We start from the raw sequence: 15,911 nt of genomic DNA, 5'->3' as shown, positions 1-15,911 counted from the left end.
CCCAGTGTGCGACCTCATGAGCTGCTCAAATCTGTAAATCCACATCATTGCAAAGACTGTGTTTGCTTCAGAATGTGTAATAACACCCGCCTCCTCCCCGTGACTGCATCCTTAGCTAAAATACTCATCACCGCTGGTGATCCAAGAGCCGATACCCTTGGAACCAGCTGCCAAGGCTGTAGCTATGTATGATTGATGCCAAGTGGTCAAACCCCTGCTCATATTGCTCCCTTGTCACCTTTACTCCCGCCTTTAACTGACACCCTCCCTTCCAAAACATTTCACATGATTTTCCTGGGTCATCCCATGCCCCTTAGAATCATAGAATCCCTACAGTGTGGATGCAGGCCACTTGGCCCATCGGGTCCACACCAACCCCCTGAAGAGCATCCCCACCCAGACCCTCTACCCTATTCTTGTAACGATGCTTTCCCATGGCTAAGCCACCTAGCCTGCACATCTTTGGACTGTGGGGGGAAACCGGAGCACCCAGAGGAAACCCACGCAGACACGGGGAGAATGTGCAAACTCCACACATACAGCCACCCGAGGATGGAACTGAACCTGGGTCCTTGGTGCCATGAGGCAGCAGTCTAAACCACTGAGCCGCTGTGCCACCCTTGGCTCTGGGTGTTCACCCTCAGCAATCTTCACTGGGAATATTTTGCGCCTATTTAGTCCCATGTCCCAGTAAACCCCTTCCCAATCCTCTCGTCTCCATACCTGTCTCTCGTTTTGAAAAGCCTCTTCAAAACCTGTCCGACAGCGTGCCTTTGCCCAGCTCTGTGTCACTGCTGTCCACTGTGAGGCTCATTAGGACTTGGTGAGGTTCAAGATGATAATGTTCCAGCGACGGTAGAAACAAAGAGGCCAGTCAGTTACGGGAGGGGGGGTAGGCGCTCTCCAAGGATAGGAGTGTGGAAATTAGGCTGACAGCCCGGTGGGCAGGGGCTGGGGGATCCAGCGTGGGGAACAAAACATACTCAACATCATCCTCACCCATCTACCCTGCCACAGATCCACTGGACCATGACAGGATTGAAAGGAGTGGCTACTGTATAGTCCCCGTGAAGAAATTCCATCTTCACACTGATCTCCATCTTCACTACCACCACTCCCCCCACCCCACCCCCTCCCACCCAACTCCATCATCATGTTGTGGCTCACTTGGTGTGTTATGTAGGTTGGAACCGGGACTGATCCAGCTGGGCATCAAGACCCATTCAATAAACAGTATATGAGGGCACGCCAGGTACAGCACCAGGCACAATCTCAACACAGGACTGGTCACCCACAACGGAAGCAGAATGTGGAGGCAGGGCGAATCAGTTGTGAAACAAACAGATCAGAGCAACACTGTGCAATACCAGCACACCCACTTCTCAATGATGGTGAACAGTTAGAAAGATAAAAAACAAATGGGATGGAGCGGTTTTATGAACATCTCCAAATCCAATGGTACGGGGGGGCAAGGCATTTACAGCCATCTTCCACAAGTATCAAATGGACAACCCATCTCGGGCATCTTTGCAGGACTCCCAGCATCACCTTTACCAGCCTTCAGCTAATTCAATTCCATTCATGTGATACCAAGAAACGGTTGGAGACACTGGATGCTGCAAAGGCTAAGGGCCTGACTATATTCCGGCAACAGTGCTGAAGATTTGTGCCCCAGAACTTGCTGCTTCCCTAGCCAAGTTCTTCCAGTACAGTTATAACTCTAGCATTTACCTGGCAATGGGGAAAATTGCCCAGGATTATCGTGTACACAAAAAAAAAAGGACAAAACACAACCTGGCCAATTACGGCACCATCAGTCTACTCTCAGGTCATCAGTAAAGTGATGGGAGGTGTCATCAGCAATGCCCAGTCTGGGTCCTGCCAGGGTCACAGCTCCTGCCCTCACAGGTAGACAGGGTGGTTACAAAGGCATTTGGCATGGTTATCTTCATTGCTCCGACCACCGAGTATTGGAGTTGGGGCATTGCGTTAAGGTGGTACAGGGCTTTGGTGAGGCCACCCCTGGAGTACTACGTACAGTTCTGGTTGCCCAGCTAAAGGAAGATGTCATTAAATTAGAGAGGGTTCAGAAAAAATTTGCCAGATGTTGCTGGGAATGGAGGGTTTGAGTTGTAAAAGTAGGCTAGAACATTTTTCACGGGAGCTTAGGAGATTGAGGAGTGATCTTATAGTGGTTTATATAATCATCAGGGGCATAGATATGGTGAATGGCAGGTGTCCCTTCCCTAGGTTAAGGGAGTTCAAAACTACAGTGTGTATTTTTAAGGCGAGAGATGAAAGATGTAACAGGGCCTGAGGGACAACTATTCCAGAGAGGGTGGCTTGTATACAAAATGAACTGCTACAGAAAAAGTGATAGATGCAGGCATGTGACAACATTAAAAAGACATTTGATAGTTACACAAATAACACCATAAGACATAGGAGCTGAAATTAGGCCATTCGGCCCATCGAGTCTGCTCTGCCATTCAATCACGGCTGATAGGTTCCTCAACCCCATTCTCCTGCTTTTCCCCCATAACCCTTGATCCCCTTGATAATCAAGAACCTATCTGTCTCAGTCTTAAATGTACTCAATGGCATGGCCTCCACAGCCTTCTGTGGCACTGAATTCCATAGATTCACCAATCTCTAACTGAAGAAGTTTCTCCTTATCTCCGTTCTAAAAGGTCTTCCCTTTACTCTAAGGCTGTGCCCTCGAGTCCTAGACTGCCCTACCAATGGAAGCATCTTCCCAACATCCACTTAGTCCAGGCTATTCTTTATTCTGTAATTAGATCCCCCCTCATCCTTCTAAATTCCAACGAGTATAATCCCAGAGTCCTCAAAAGTTCCTCATATGTTAAGCTTTCCATTCCTGGGACCATTCTCGTGAAACTTCTCTGCACCCGCTCTACGGCCAGTACATCCATCCTAAAACATGGAGCCCAAAACTGCATACAATACTGCAAATGTGGCCTGATAACCTGCCCAAATCCTTCTGCAGCCTCTCCACCTCCTCAATACTACCTGTCCCTCCACCTATCTTTGTATCATCTGCAAACTTAGCCAGAATGCCCACAGTTCCTTCATCTAGATCATTAATGTATAAACTGAAAAGTTGTGGTTCCAACACTGACCCTTGCGGAACACCACTTGTCACCGGCTGCCATCCTGAGAAGGACCCTTTTATCCCCACTTTCTGCCTTCTGCCAGACAGTCAATCTTCTATCCATGATAGCACCTTGTCTCTAACACTGTGGGTACTTGTGTTACTCAGCAGCCTCCTGTGCAGTACCTTGTCAAAGCCCTTCTTGAAGCCCGGGTAGATAACATCCACTGGCTCTCCTTGGTCTACCCTGCTCGTTAGTTCCTCAAAGAATTCTAATAGATTTGTCAGGCATGACTTTCCCTTGATGGGAACATGCTGACTTTGCCCTATTTTACCAAATACTTCCAAATATTCAGAAATCTCGTCCTTCATAATGGACTCCAAAATCTTACCCATGACTGAGGTTAGGCTATTCGGCCTGTAATTTTCCATCTTTTGCCTTACTGCCTTTTTAAACAGGGGTATCATGTTAGCGATTTTCCTGTCCTCGGGAACCCTCCCTGACTCTAGCGATTCCTGAAAGATCACCACTAACATTTCCACTAACTCTTCAGCTATCTCCTTTAGAGCTGTGGTGTGTAGTCCATCTGGTCCAGGGGATTTGTCCACCAACAGGAACTGTTTAGAAGGATATGGGCCAAGTGCAGGCAAGTGGGACTAATTAAATATCAGAAACTAGGTTAGTATGGACGAGTTGGACCGAGGGATCTATTTCTGTGACTCTATGACTAGAAGTGTGGATGCTCACCAATGACTGCACAATGTTCAGACATTGAAGCTGTCCATTTTCAAGTGCAGCAAGCTCTTGATATTCCTGCCACACAAATGTCAGGTGATGACCACTTCCAGTAAGAGACAATCTAACCGCTGTCCCATCACATTCAATGGTGTTACCATCACTGAATCCTCCACTATCATCATCCTGGAGGTTACCTTCAACCAGAAACTCAACTGGGCTCACCAGATTAACAGAGTGGCTAGAAGAGCTGATCAGAGGTTAGGAACACTATGGTCAGTAACTCACCTCCTGATTTCCCAAAGCCTGTTCATCCTGTACACGACATAAATCAGGAGACCGATGGAATAATACCCACTTCCCTGGATGGGTACAGCCCCAACACCACTCAAGAAGCTTGACACTGTCCAGGACAAAACAGCCTGCTTGAGTGGCACCACATCCACTCTCCCTCCACCATCGGCAGCAGTGTCTACAAGATGCACGACAGAAATTCACCAAAGATCTGCAGACAGCACCTTCCAAACCCATGGCCACTGCCATCTAGAAGGACAAGGGCAGCAGATACATGACAACATCACCACCTCCAAGCCACTCACCCTCCTGACCTGGAAATATAATCGCTGTTCCTTCACTGTCGCTGGGTCAAAATCCTGGAATTCCCTCCCTAAGGATATCGTGGGTAATGCACAGCAGGAGGACTGCAGCGGCTCAAGAAGGCAGCTCACCCCCACCTTCCCATGGAGCAACTAGGGATGGGCAAGAAATGCTGGCCAGCCTGAGACACCCACATCCGATGAATGAATGAAAAACAGTAATCACATCCAGATTTGGGCCGATAAGTCACAAGTAATAATCACTCCTCACAAGTACTAGGTCAATGACCCTGTCCAACAAGGGTCAACCTAACAGTTGCCCTGAGATATTCAATGCCATCACCGTCACTGAAACCACACTACCAACATCCTGGGGGCTACCACTGACCAGAACTGAACTGAACCTGCTGTATAAACAAGTGGCTAAAGGAGCACGTCGCAGGCAAGGAATACAGCAACAAGGAACTCACCGCCTGACTCCCCAAAGTCTGTCTGTCATCCAAAAGGTACAAGCAGAGGTTGACAACACTTGCCTGTACATGGGCTGCTCCAATAACACTCCTGAAGCTCAACACTGTGCAGGACAAGACTGCTCACTTGATTGGAACTTCATCCATCAGCTTCAACATTCACACACTCCAATGCCAATTCACCACGGGGGTAGTGTGTACCGGCTAAAAGATGCAGAGCAGCCATTCGCCATGGATCCCTTGACACCACCTTCCAAACCTACTATCTCTAGCAGCTAGGAGGACAAGGGTAGCAGATACAAAGGAAAACAAGTTCCCCTCCAAGCTACTCACCATCCAGAGTTGGACACTCACCGCTGCCGGGCTAATACCCCGGAAATCCCTTTCTAACAGCAGTGTAGATGCACCTACACCAAACAGGCTACAGCAATTTAAGAAGGTGGCTCCCCATCATATCCTCAGGGGCAAGATAGGCAATAAATACTGGTGATGCTCATATCTGAGGAGCGAATATAACAACCCCCTTATAAATCTAGGAAGAATTCCCCATTTTTTAATGTTTTTCTTAAAGAAAACAGGTGGTGTCTGCATTCAGAGAACCAGGACAGCTCCACTCAGCTACCGCCGCTTAAGTGATTCACAATGAAAAGCCGAGCAGAATAACATTGTGAATACAGTGTGCATTTTTATAGTGATTAAATCAGTAACCCTACAGGATAAGAGCACTGGATTAACATCGCAGAATACAAACAACTGGGCTCAGGAAACGTGGCCCCACCATTGCACACCAGGACTCCTTGCAACTCCTGAGCTGTTTAAAAGGTCAGGGGAAAGCCAGTGTAAACTTTAGCCTCCCCAGCATTAGCCCATGCTGTTATTTTAAGCCCAATATATTCTCTCATCTCAATGTGCCATCCACTGACGCCAAAGCTCCAGTGAATCCCAATGCTTTGCAAAATACAACTTATTTAAAAGTGAATTCGGAAAATTGTAGGGAACCAGGGTCAGAGTTCAATCGGCAGGAGGATAATTGGCCAACGGTCCAATAAAAGGTAATACCTCTGGTACTGAGGTAAAGGCACATGGACTGAAAAGGAGCACAAAGCAAAATGCTGACCCAGAATCGTGATGGAATGATTTCAATGTAAAACACAGTTTATAAACTGTGCTCATTCACCAAAATAACTGCCGTTCCAACAGGCCACAACCAAAACTGGTGAATTAACAGCATTCTCTTCCCTGCATCATTGTCTCGAAACCCCAGCACCGGAAACATCTAAGTCACACATACACACAGCCAAAACTAAATGTAGGAATTTCAGGGAAGCATGAATGCATCCTGAAATTCTGCCTCCATTTGCTGCAGGGACGGATACACGGTGGAAAAACACTGCCACCTGCTGGACAGAACTAGAGCTGTCAGCAACTGGTTCAAACTCCACTGGGCACAGGTTAATAAAATGTGAGGCTGGATGAACACAGCAGGCCAAGCAGCATCTCAGGAGCACAAAAGCTGACGCTTCGGGCCTAGACCCTTCATCAGAGAGCCTGCTGTGTTCATCCAGCCTCACATTTTATTATCTTGGAATTCTCCAGCATCTGCAGTTCCCATTATCTCTCCACTGGGCACAGGGCCCACTCCAATCAATTGTGAACATTCATGAATCAGGTCACATTGATTAACAACTAATTAGCAGACATCAGTTTAAAAAAAAATGTGTAAAACTATCTTTTAAAAAAATATAAAGCGAATATAATCCAGTGGAATGAAGAGCGAGTGAGAATTGAGAGAGTAGTTCATCACTGTGTCGATTTTGTCCAACCCACAGCTCAGCCTCACGCAACCTCATTCCCTGTCTCACCATCATCCTGCTTGTGTCTACCTGGAAACTGCTGGCAGCCCAAAGTCTAATCTCTACATCAGACAATAAGAACAAAGAGCAGGCCATTCAGGCCCTGAAGCATGTGTCACCACTAAATACCAACATGGGTGATCTCATCTTAGCCTCAAACTCCACTCTCCATATCCCTTCATCCCATTCCCAATTAAAAATCGGGCTCTCTCCTCCCTAAAAGTGTCCCAGCATCCACCCAAGTCTGGGGTAGTAAATTCCCACAGATTCAGGGCCCTTTGAGACAAGTATTGCCACCTCATCTCAGATTTAAAATCTGTCATTCCTTCGGAGGGGAAACAGCCCCTCTACATTTGCTTTGTCAACCCCCTTTTAGCATCGTATTTTACCTCAATTAACTCAGGGTTAATGATGAGTGTGACAGACCTGTCAACTTCAGTCTCAGGGAGGAGGTCGTAGCAGCCCTCTGTGTAGTCGTTCTGGAGGCTCGGCCGGTCTGGGAAGTAGTCTGTGGTGAGTGGTAAGCAGGCAGGCGTGGTGAGCGACTTCCAGTCAACGCCCACTGTGCAACAGAAACTGGGCACTACAGGGGGAGCAGACAGCATCAGAACTTCAGCGCGTCAGAAAATCATACGGACACCGAATTCCAGGACAAGGAACGAGAAGTTGGGTGGAGGGGGGTGGTGGGTGGAGGAAGGGAATGGGAAGGGAGGGAGAGAAGGGACAGAGGGTGGGGGGACGGCGGGAGTGGGAGAGAAACGGACAGAAGGAGAGGGAGGAAGGAGAAAATTAAAGCCATTGATTGAGCAAAAAGGGAAGTAGGAAGAGTGAGAAGAAAGAAAAAAATTATTATTAGCTGTTTAAAAAAGGATTCTTGTTATCCAAATTTAACATGCATGTACATCATTTGCATAATTTGACAGCGATATCAAAACACAAAAAAAGGTTACCTTAGGAATTGTTAAGCATATAAATTAATTGTGAACTGTGCAAAACAACAGGAGGGATTATTTGCTTGTCAATTATGTTTTTCATCCATTGTTAAAAAGGTAGAAGGATTGGGTCATTAGGCACGGAGATTGCACTGTTACACGAGACATCCGACAGAGAGACTGCACATGGGGAATGGGTCACAATGACACACCATGCTGGTTATGTTTCAAAGCGGAGAGAACAGGCACAGGGAAAGCACAAATCAAAAAGTGGAAAACAAAGTCAATCCAGCATCAAATCCTGCAACAATCAGTAAATACTGTTTTACTTCCACTGCTACACCAGGAAGCAGCTGGAACCTTCTCCAAGCTTGTTCATTGTAGGAGGACTGGCGAGGGTTGCTGACTGCAGCAGGTAAGTGGTATCAGACACACAAATGTTAATATATTAAACAAAATAGGCACAGATACAATGCACCCTGCTCTGCGTACAACAGGATTATACTCAATAGCTAGCTGTAGTGATATCAGGTGTTGCTCTGACTAGAAAAATAAGCAGTTACAACTAACAGTTAGTACATCAGAGAACTGCTATTGCTTATGGCTTTCATTAGTTGGATTACATGCAGTTAGTCATAGTCTGGCCGAGTGCACTTTTCAATCGTTCTGATTCTCTCTCTTCCTTTCCACAAGGTGTTCTCACATGGACAAACATCCCTCTAATAACTCAATACAGTGCCTACTCCTGACCAGTGAGTCTGGGCAGCCAGCGTTAACAGGCGAACCAGTCTAACTATCCCCCAGACTGATACGTAGACATGCACATTGCTTAGCAGCAGCTAGTGGGTTATAGTCCCAGAGATAGTAGGAACTGCAGATGCTGGAGATTCTGAGAATAACAAGGTGCAGAGCTGGATGAACACAGCAGGCCAAGCAGCATCAGAGGAGCAGTTTGTTTCTTTCCCCACCATGTACGCTGAACTACAGCCTAATCGAAGTCTGCCCCCCTCCCCAGGTTGCTGTCTTGGGTGGAAACACAGTGAGATGTGGGGCCTTCATATTAACCTCCAATTCCCTGTCGGGCCACTGAAGGATCAATGCATCTTTCCATCTACAGCGCTAAAACACCATGATTAAGGTTGGTGTAAATGAATAAAAACATTGGCGAAAAGTTTTAATGACTTTCTGGTCTTAAAATGATAGAAAGTGACAACCAAAATGACCAGGCATTTTATCCTGCAGTCAATTTATTTGGAAAGTTAACACACAGAGGATCAATTTTCACTTTCTGGGTTTGTTCGCCCCAGTCTTCTCTGGGTTATGTTAATGCTGAGCTGAATACACTGTATGGGTGAGAATTCTGACCCGTACACTGAGCTGAGCAATAACAGGTCCCCTTTTCCAGTTCCCCCAATGTTAGATCTGGCTGAGCACCATGCACTCAGCACAGACGAGAGATTGAAGCTCAAGGCTGCTGATCTGGGTGCTGCAAGTGCTGAAGCATCTTACTCACTGGGGCCGTGGCTATAACCGCTACACCAGCACCTTCCCTTCATGCGTGTGAATGGCAGCAGTAGACTGGAATTCAAAGCTTGCATTAGAGGGTGTCATCTCAATTCGGGAACCGCTCACCATCCCCAGTAATCTCTAGCTTGGTTTTGGGTAGCAACTCGGATCACACAGAACAAACTAGGACAAGTATGCAGGGTTAGGGCTGGATTTCAGAGTCAGTTGACAAGATGTGCAAAAGAAGAGCTAAGCTCTGTGGGGACAGTGGGATGTAGGTTCAAAATAAACTGGAGGGCGTGGAGGAATGGTATCAAGGTATGGATCAAAACAGTGAAATACCAACTTACAGCTGATGGGAGTCTGGAAGATGTTTTTAACTGGACCTTACAGTACACAGCGTTCTACTGATTATGTAACATCATCCATACCACAACAGCCCAACAAACAGTAAACACATTGTTACAATACTGAGGAGTTCTGATAGCAAGCAAAGTTTTCTGAGATGAGGTTATCTATCTGCCCTTATCGAAGCGCAGAGCATGATGGACACCTCACACGGGGCACTCAGTAAGTTTAAAGTGCTTTCAGTTTAAAGACACCTTTAGGCCAGAGAGTGGGCATAACTGAAGGGGAAACATCACGTCAGCAAATAAATCTAGAATCTTAGAATCCCCACAGTGTGGAAGCAGGCTATTCAGCCCATTGGAGTCCACGCCAACCCTCCAAACCGCATCACACCCAGGCTCACCCGGTCCCTGTAAGCCTTCATTTCCACAGCTAATCCTACACACCCCTGAACACTACGGGAAATTTAGCGTGGCCAATCCACCTGGCCTGCACATCTTTGGACTGTGGGAGGAAACCGGAGCACGCAGAGCAAACCCACGCAGACACAGGGAGAATGTGCAAACTCCACACAGACAGTCGCCCGAGGCTGGAATTGAACCCGGGTCCCTGGCGCTGTGAGGCTGCAGTGCTCACCACTGAGCTGCCCCAATGTGTCCAACATTAAAGGTACTGGAAGTGCAGTCAGTGAAAAGACAAACTGCTATTCTACTGAACAAGATACTGAGATTGGTGTGGGTTTGGACTAGACACACTAACCTGAGGAGTGCAGGGAGGTAGCCAGTGGCTACCATCTGATCCCTCCCTGATCCTGGCTACGCTGAGCTGGGAGACAGTGGGTATAGGCCTGGCAGAGAATCAGACCGGCAGTCACTCCTGGCCTGCTGCTTCCAAATACGTGGCACTGTACAGGCACTGAGGGCGAACCCATGCTCCTGGCTGCAGGATCATCTAGGCAGATGGAAAGGCAGGGACAAAGAGACAGAGTAAAATCGCTAAAGCATCTTGAAAATAAGATGCAATGCATCTTGTGGGACAGATGTACAGCAAGCAGCTGCCTGGCTGAGATATGTGTGAAGTGATTCAGTTCTTTAGCTATTCAGAGCTATTGGGTTTGTGGGGAAGGAAGGGAGAGAAAGGCAGATTTTTTGTTCTCCTTTCATTAAAGGTCAAAATGCTATCAGCAGGCAGAAGGTTAACTACAATCTGGAAGAAGAGAGGCTGGTTAATGTTCCACCCAGTCTCTCCCTGGACATGAACCTCTCCTCCCCGTCCACCTTTCAGCCGACATTGACCTGGTGGGCACTTTCACCGTACTTTCACTATGTATCGTTTGCCTTTTCTCCTCTTTTGACTGGCTCGATTCAGTCAGGGACTCACTTGGATCACGGCTGACAGAAGGATCTTCACAGGCCGATGCCTGGTTCAGCGGGGTGCCTGAAATGGAAACAGACGTGATCAGCCGGTGCTGATCCATCAGCATACAACACTCTGTGCTTTCAAACTCCAAGGACGCTCACCTCGCCAACAATGCTGTCTGCCCAGCAACTACAAACAGGTCATGGCCACTCCTGTCCTTTTACGTAAGGAATCTGCCATCAGTTCTACTGACCAGGTCTGGCCTACAGGTGACATCAATGTGGTTTACTCTTACTCCTACTTTAGGCAATTAGGAGTGGGTAATAAATACAGGCCTAGTCAGTAACACTCACATCCCATCAATGAATAAAGAGACAAACTGACCAACTCTAGACCAAAATTAACCTACCAAGCCCAATGTCCCAAGACTGTTGGTCACAGTCTACCGCACATCATGAAGTGTTCGGGGAACCAAGTCAATCTGGTTCACACAGAGGAAGCTGATGCAGTCAAAAGTGTCACCAAACAGGATCTGTGGGATAATAAACTGTGAGACTGGATGAACACAGCAGGCCCAGCAGCATCTCAGGAGCACAAAAGCTGACGTTTCGGGCCTAGACCCTTCTCTGATGAAGGGTCTAGGCCCGAAACGTCAGCTTTTGTGCTCCTGAGATGCTGCTTGGCCTGCTGTGTTCATCCAGTCTCACATTTTATTATCTTGGATTCTCCAGCATCTGCAGTTCCCATTATCACTCAGGATCTGTAGGAAGTGATTTTACCAAGTTTGGTACTTTTCCAGTCTCTGGCAGTGAACCAGCCTGCCTTTTGCATTTCAATGTAACTGCTCTCCTGTAAGCAGAGTAATACACCTGAAACCAGGATGCCTTTTTAAGCCACACGCTTGATTTGTTGGTTCCTGCCCCCTGCCTATCCCGAGAATCCAAGTTGAAAACACACTCAACAGACAGATTTTTTTTAAGCGTTGTAACTGTACATGCATCTCTACCACTTCCCCTGGCAGTTCATTCCACACTCAAACCATTCTGTGTGAAAACGTTGCCCCTCAAGTCCCTTTTATACCTTTCTCCGCTCACCTTAAACTATGTCCTCCTAGTTTAGAACTCCCCCGCCCTAGGGAAATGGCCTTTGCTATACTTCTTATTTATATCCCTCCTGATTTTAAATCTCTATTAGGTCACCCCTCAATCTCCTACGCTCTTGTGAAGAAAGTCCCAGCCTATCCAGTCTCTCATTATAACTCACCCCTCCACTCCCAGCAAAATCCTGGTAAATCTTTTCTGAACCCTCTCCAATTTAATAATATCCTTTCTACAGCAGAGTGAGCAGAACTGGATACAATACTCCCAAAAAAAAATGGCCTCACCAATGTCCTGTACAACAACAATATGACGTCCCAACTCATTCTTCAAAGGTCTGAGCAATGAAGGCAAGCGTGCTAAACACCTTTTTAACCAGCCCGTCTACCTGTGACGCAGCTTTCAAAGAACTATGTACCTGAACCCCTCGGTCTCTCCGTTTGACAGCACCGCCCAGGGCCCTAATTGTGTAGGTCCTACCCTTGTTTGTTTTACAAAAATGCAACACCGCGCATTTAGCCAAATTAAACTCCATCTGCCACTCCTCAGCCCGTTGGCCAATCTGATCAAGATCACTTTGTATGCTTAGATAAACTTCTTCCCCGTCAACCATACCACCACATTTGGAGTGATCTGCAAACTTTATTAACCGTGCCTCCTATATTCTCAAAGTCATTTATATAAACGAGAAGCAAAAAAGGACCCAATAACGATCCCCGTGGAATACCGCCAGATACAGGCCTCAAGTCTGAAAAATACCCTCCAACACCACCTTGTGTCTCCTTGTGTTAAGCCAATTTTGTATCCCATGTGAATCCCATGTGATCTAACTTGAATCCCATGTGATCTAACTTTACTAATTAATCTACAGACAGAATCTTGTCAAAGGTTTTGCTAAAATCAATGTAGACAATGTGTACGACTCTGCCCTAGTCTTTCTTCTCAAAAAACGTCCTCAGAAAACTCAACTATGTTAGGAAGACATGATTTCCCTCGCACAAAATCATGCTGACTATTCCTAATCAGTCTTTGCCTCTCCAAATAAACATAAATCCTCTCCCTCAGGATCGCCTCCAACAACGTACCTACCATTGATGTTAGACTTGCAGGTCTGTAGCTCTCAGGCTTCACCTTACAGCCTCTCTTATATAAAGGCACAACATAAACCACCCCCCAGTCCTTTGGCATCTCACCTATGGCTGCAGGTGATACAAATATCTCTGCTAGAGGCCTTGCAATTTCTTCCTGAACTTCCCACAACATCCTGGGCAGGGTTCGTTTGAGGGACTGAGCTACAGGTTTCCACTGTTCCTGAAAAGGTGCTCCTTGGCATCACTCCCCCTCACTGGAAAAGTAAAGGCCTCTTTGCCCCAGACTGTGACAAAATAGTTTCTCTTTAGCTCGCCCCTTAATCCTCAATACTTATAAAATAGAGATTTTGAGTCTGAGTCTCTGAGGTATGGTTCCACGGTGAAGTCTGCCCAGGCTTCAGACTTGCTCTTACTAGTTATAGCTAATGAAGGACATGTGCAGAGCCATATAAAAATAAAACAGCATACGCGACACTCCACTGGGACAGACAGGGTTGTGTCCATGGGTAGCAGAGAACTGGGAATCAATACTGAAGTTGCAAATATTCTGCAGTTTTGTGTCACAGTGTTTAGGGATCAGGAAGTATTCAAGGAACATTTTCCTGAGGAGCTTGTCTGAGTGGATCTGAACCCAGGATGGGGGAGAATTATAGCCAGCGTGTGGAAAAGGGTGGGCCTGAACTGCTCAGATTCCCAGCTTCTTTAAATAAGGACAGTAAAGGAATTGGCAAAGTTCAGTGCAGCTGAGGAAACTTGCAACATTTCACCTTCTTGCAGATTCTGCTCAGCTTGCTGTTTCCATCATTTTCTATTTCTGTTTCAGATTTGGTTCTGGTTTTGAAGATTTATGTAAACGCCTATTAATAGGAGACCAGTGGGTAACATCAGAGGATGCTTGGGCCAGGGCAGAGTAAACTGAGGCACAATCAAGGAAACTCGCAACTACAAACTTCGTAAAGGATCTCTTTTACCTCTTTTGTCCACATTGCTATTTGGAAACAAGAGCATCCAATATGTAACTCAAATTTCCTTCTCGGTTTCATTTATTTGGATTTTAATCCCACTTCTGATTAGTAATCACTCTCAAATGGCCATTCTCAAACTGTGAAGCAAAACGGCAAAGTATTGACAGGCTACCCAGGTGTGGGAGAGCTTATTATGAAGATATGAATCCCATCCTCAGCCAAGGTCCAGATACTTCCGACAGGCTCCACTGGGTGGCCATCAGGTGCAGGAACGCATCCCCTTCCCCTCAGCTCACTGCCCATCGAGAGATCGGCCAATTCAAAACGTCACAGACACAAGCTCACAATCGCTCTGGTGTCCAGAGATTTAAGTATGGCCTTCTTCTCCTCTCCAAAGTTCTTAAACACATTGCCATCTCTCAAACTCAGGCCCATCTTTCCTACCATGCCATGAACTGCTCTGTCCAATCTAAGTATCGAAGCGACTTCTCTCAGTGTCACAAATGGCATCCCCTTTGACTGTGGGTTATGGTAAACCCGTGCATTCCTCCTCTTGTGGTGACCAGAACTGTACATCTCACTCAAGGTCCATGCAGCAGCAAAACAACTTGCCAATTTTCATACTCTATGCCCCGAATGAAGAAGGCAAGCATGCCATATGCCTTCTTGACCATCTAATCCATTTCTGTTGCCACCGAATGGTCTTACTTCCACTCCTATGTCTTATGGTCTTTCAGTGAACTATGAACTAGTACACCCACATCCCTATGTATATTAATGCTTCTAAGCATTCTGTCATTTACTGCATAACTCCATCCAGCATTAGATCTTCCAAAATCCATCACCTTGCATTTCTCCAGATTAAACTCCATCTGTCATTTGTCCATGTACATCTCCAGCCTACCTATATCCTGCTGTAGGCTCTAGCAATCTTTCTGACTATCCACAGCTCCCCCAAACTTTACATCGTCCACAATTTTACTAATCAAGCCACCTACATTCTCCTCCAAATAATTTATGTATAGTACAAACAACAGGGATCTTTGCACTGCTCCCTGTGGAACACCACTGCTCACAGATCCACAGTCAGAAAAAACACCTTCCATCACTACTGTCTTCTATGACCAAGCCCATTTCTGTATCCATCTTACAAGCTTACCATGGGTCCCATGTGACTTCAACTTCTATATTAACTTGCTACAAGGAACCCTCTCAAAGCCCTTGGTAAAGTCCATGTAGACAACATCCAATCCATCTTTGCTACTTCCTCCAAAAACACTCTCACACAAAGCCATGCTGTCTATTGCTGTGAAGTCCATATTTCTCCAAATGTGAGTAAATCCTGTCCTTAAAAATCTTCTCCAATAATTTCACTTTCACTGACATAAGGCTCGCTGGCCTCTAATGTCCCAGATTATCCCTTTTGCCCTTCATAAAAAAAGGATTAAAACTGGCTCTTCTCTAGTCCTCTAGGACCCCTTCTGTGGCTGAAGAGGATACAAAGATTTTGTACAAAGCGCATCAATTTATTCCTTGTCTCCCTCAGTATTCTGGGATAGATCTCCTCAGGTCCTGGGGACTTGTCTATATTAATGCTTTTCAAAACACCCAAAAACTTTTTTATACCGACATGTTCTAGAATATCAGCCTACCCCTCTCTAGACTGACATGTCCTTCTCCTTTGTGAATACAGATGCAAACTATTCATGAAGAACCTCACTCACTTCCTCCAGCTCCACGCACAAAATCCCTCCTTTCCCCAGATACTCTCTTGCTCCTTATACATGCATAAAACGTCTTGGTATTTGCTTAATCCTGTTTGCTGAGGACATTTTATGGCCCCTTT

At 46.3% G+C, this 15,911-nt stretch overlaps 1 protein-coding gene across 4 annotated transcripts in view; it reads right to left on the bottom strand.

Moving 5' to 3' along the window:
- The window catches only part of depdc5 (DEP domain containing 5, GATOR1 subcomplex subunit), a 177,219-nt gene that overhangs the window by 66,971 nt on the left and 94,337 nt on the right, over positions 1-15,911 (bottom strand). For 2 of the 4 annotated variants that reach the window (XM_048556254.2, XM_048556255.2), the window contains exons 24-25: positions 10,934-10,990; positions 7,194-7,377 (exon numbers count right to left, since the gene is read on the bottom strand). In XM_048556254.2, coding sequence (XP_048412211.1) covers positions 7,194-7,377; positions 10,934-10,990 — 241 coding nt within the window. The remainder of the gene's footprint in view (positions 1-7,193; positions 7,378-10,933; positions 10,991-15,911) is intronic. The other 2 variants (XM_048556256.2, XM_048556257.2) reach the window with 2 other exon arrangements.

Source organism: Stegostoma tigrinum, chromosome 26, assembly GCF_030684315.1.
Source record: "Stegostoma tigrinum isolate sSteTig4 chromosome 26, sSteTig4.hap1, whole genome shotgun sequence".
Lineage (NCBI taxonomy): Eukaryota > Metazoa > Chordata > Chondrichthyes > Orectolobiformes > Stegostomatidae > Stegostoma > Stegostoma tigrinum.
Note: the sequence above shows the minus strand (reverse complement) of the source record. Positions and strands in the feature narration are given on the sequence as shown.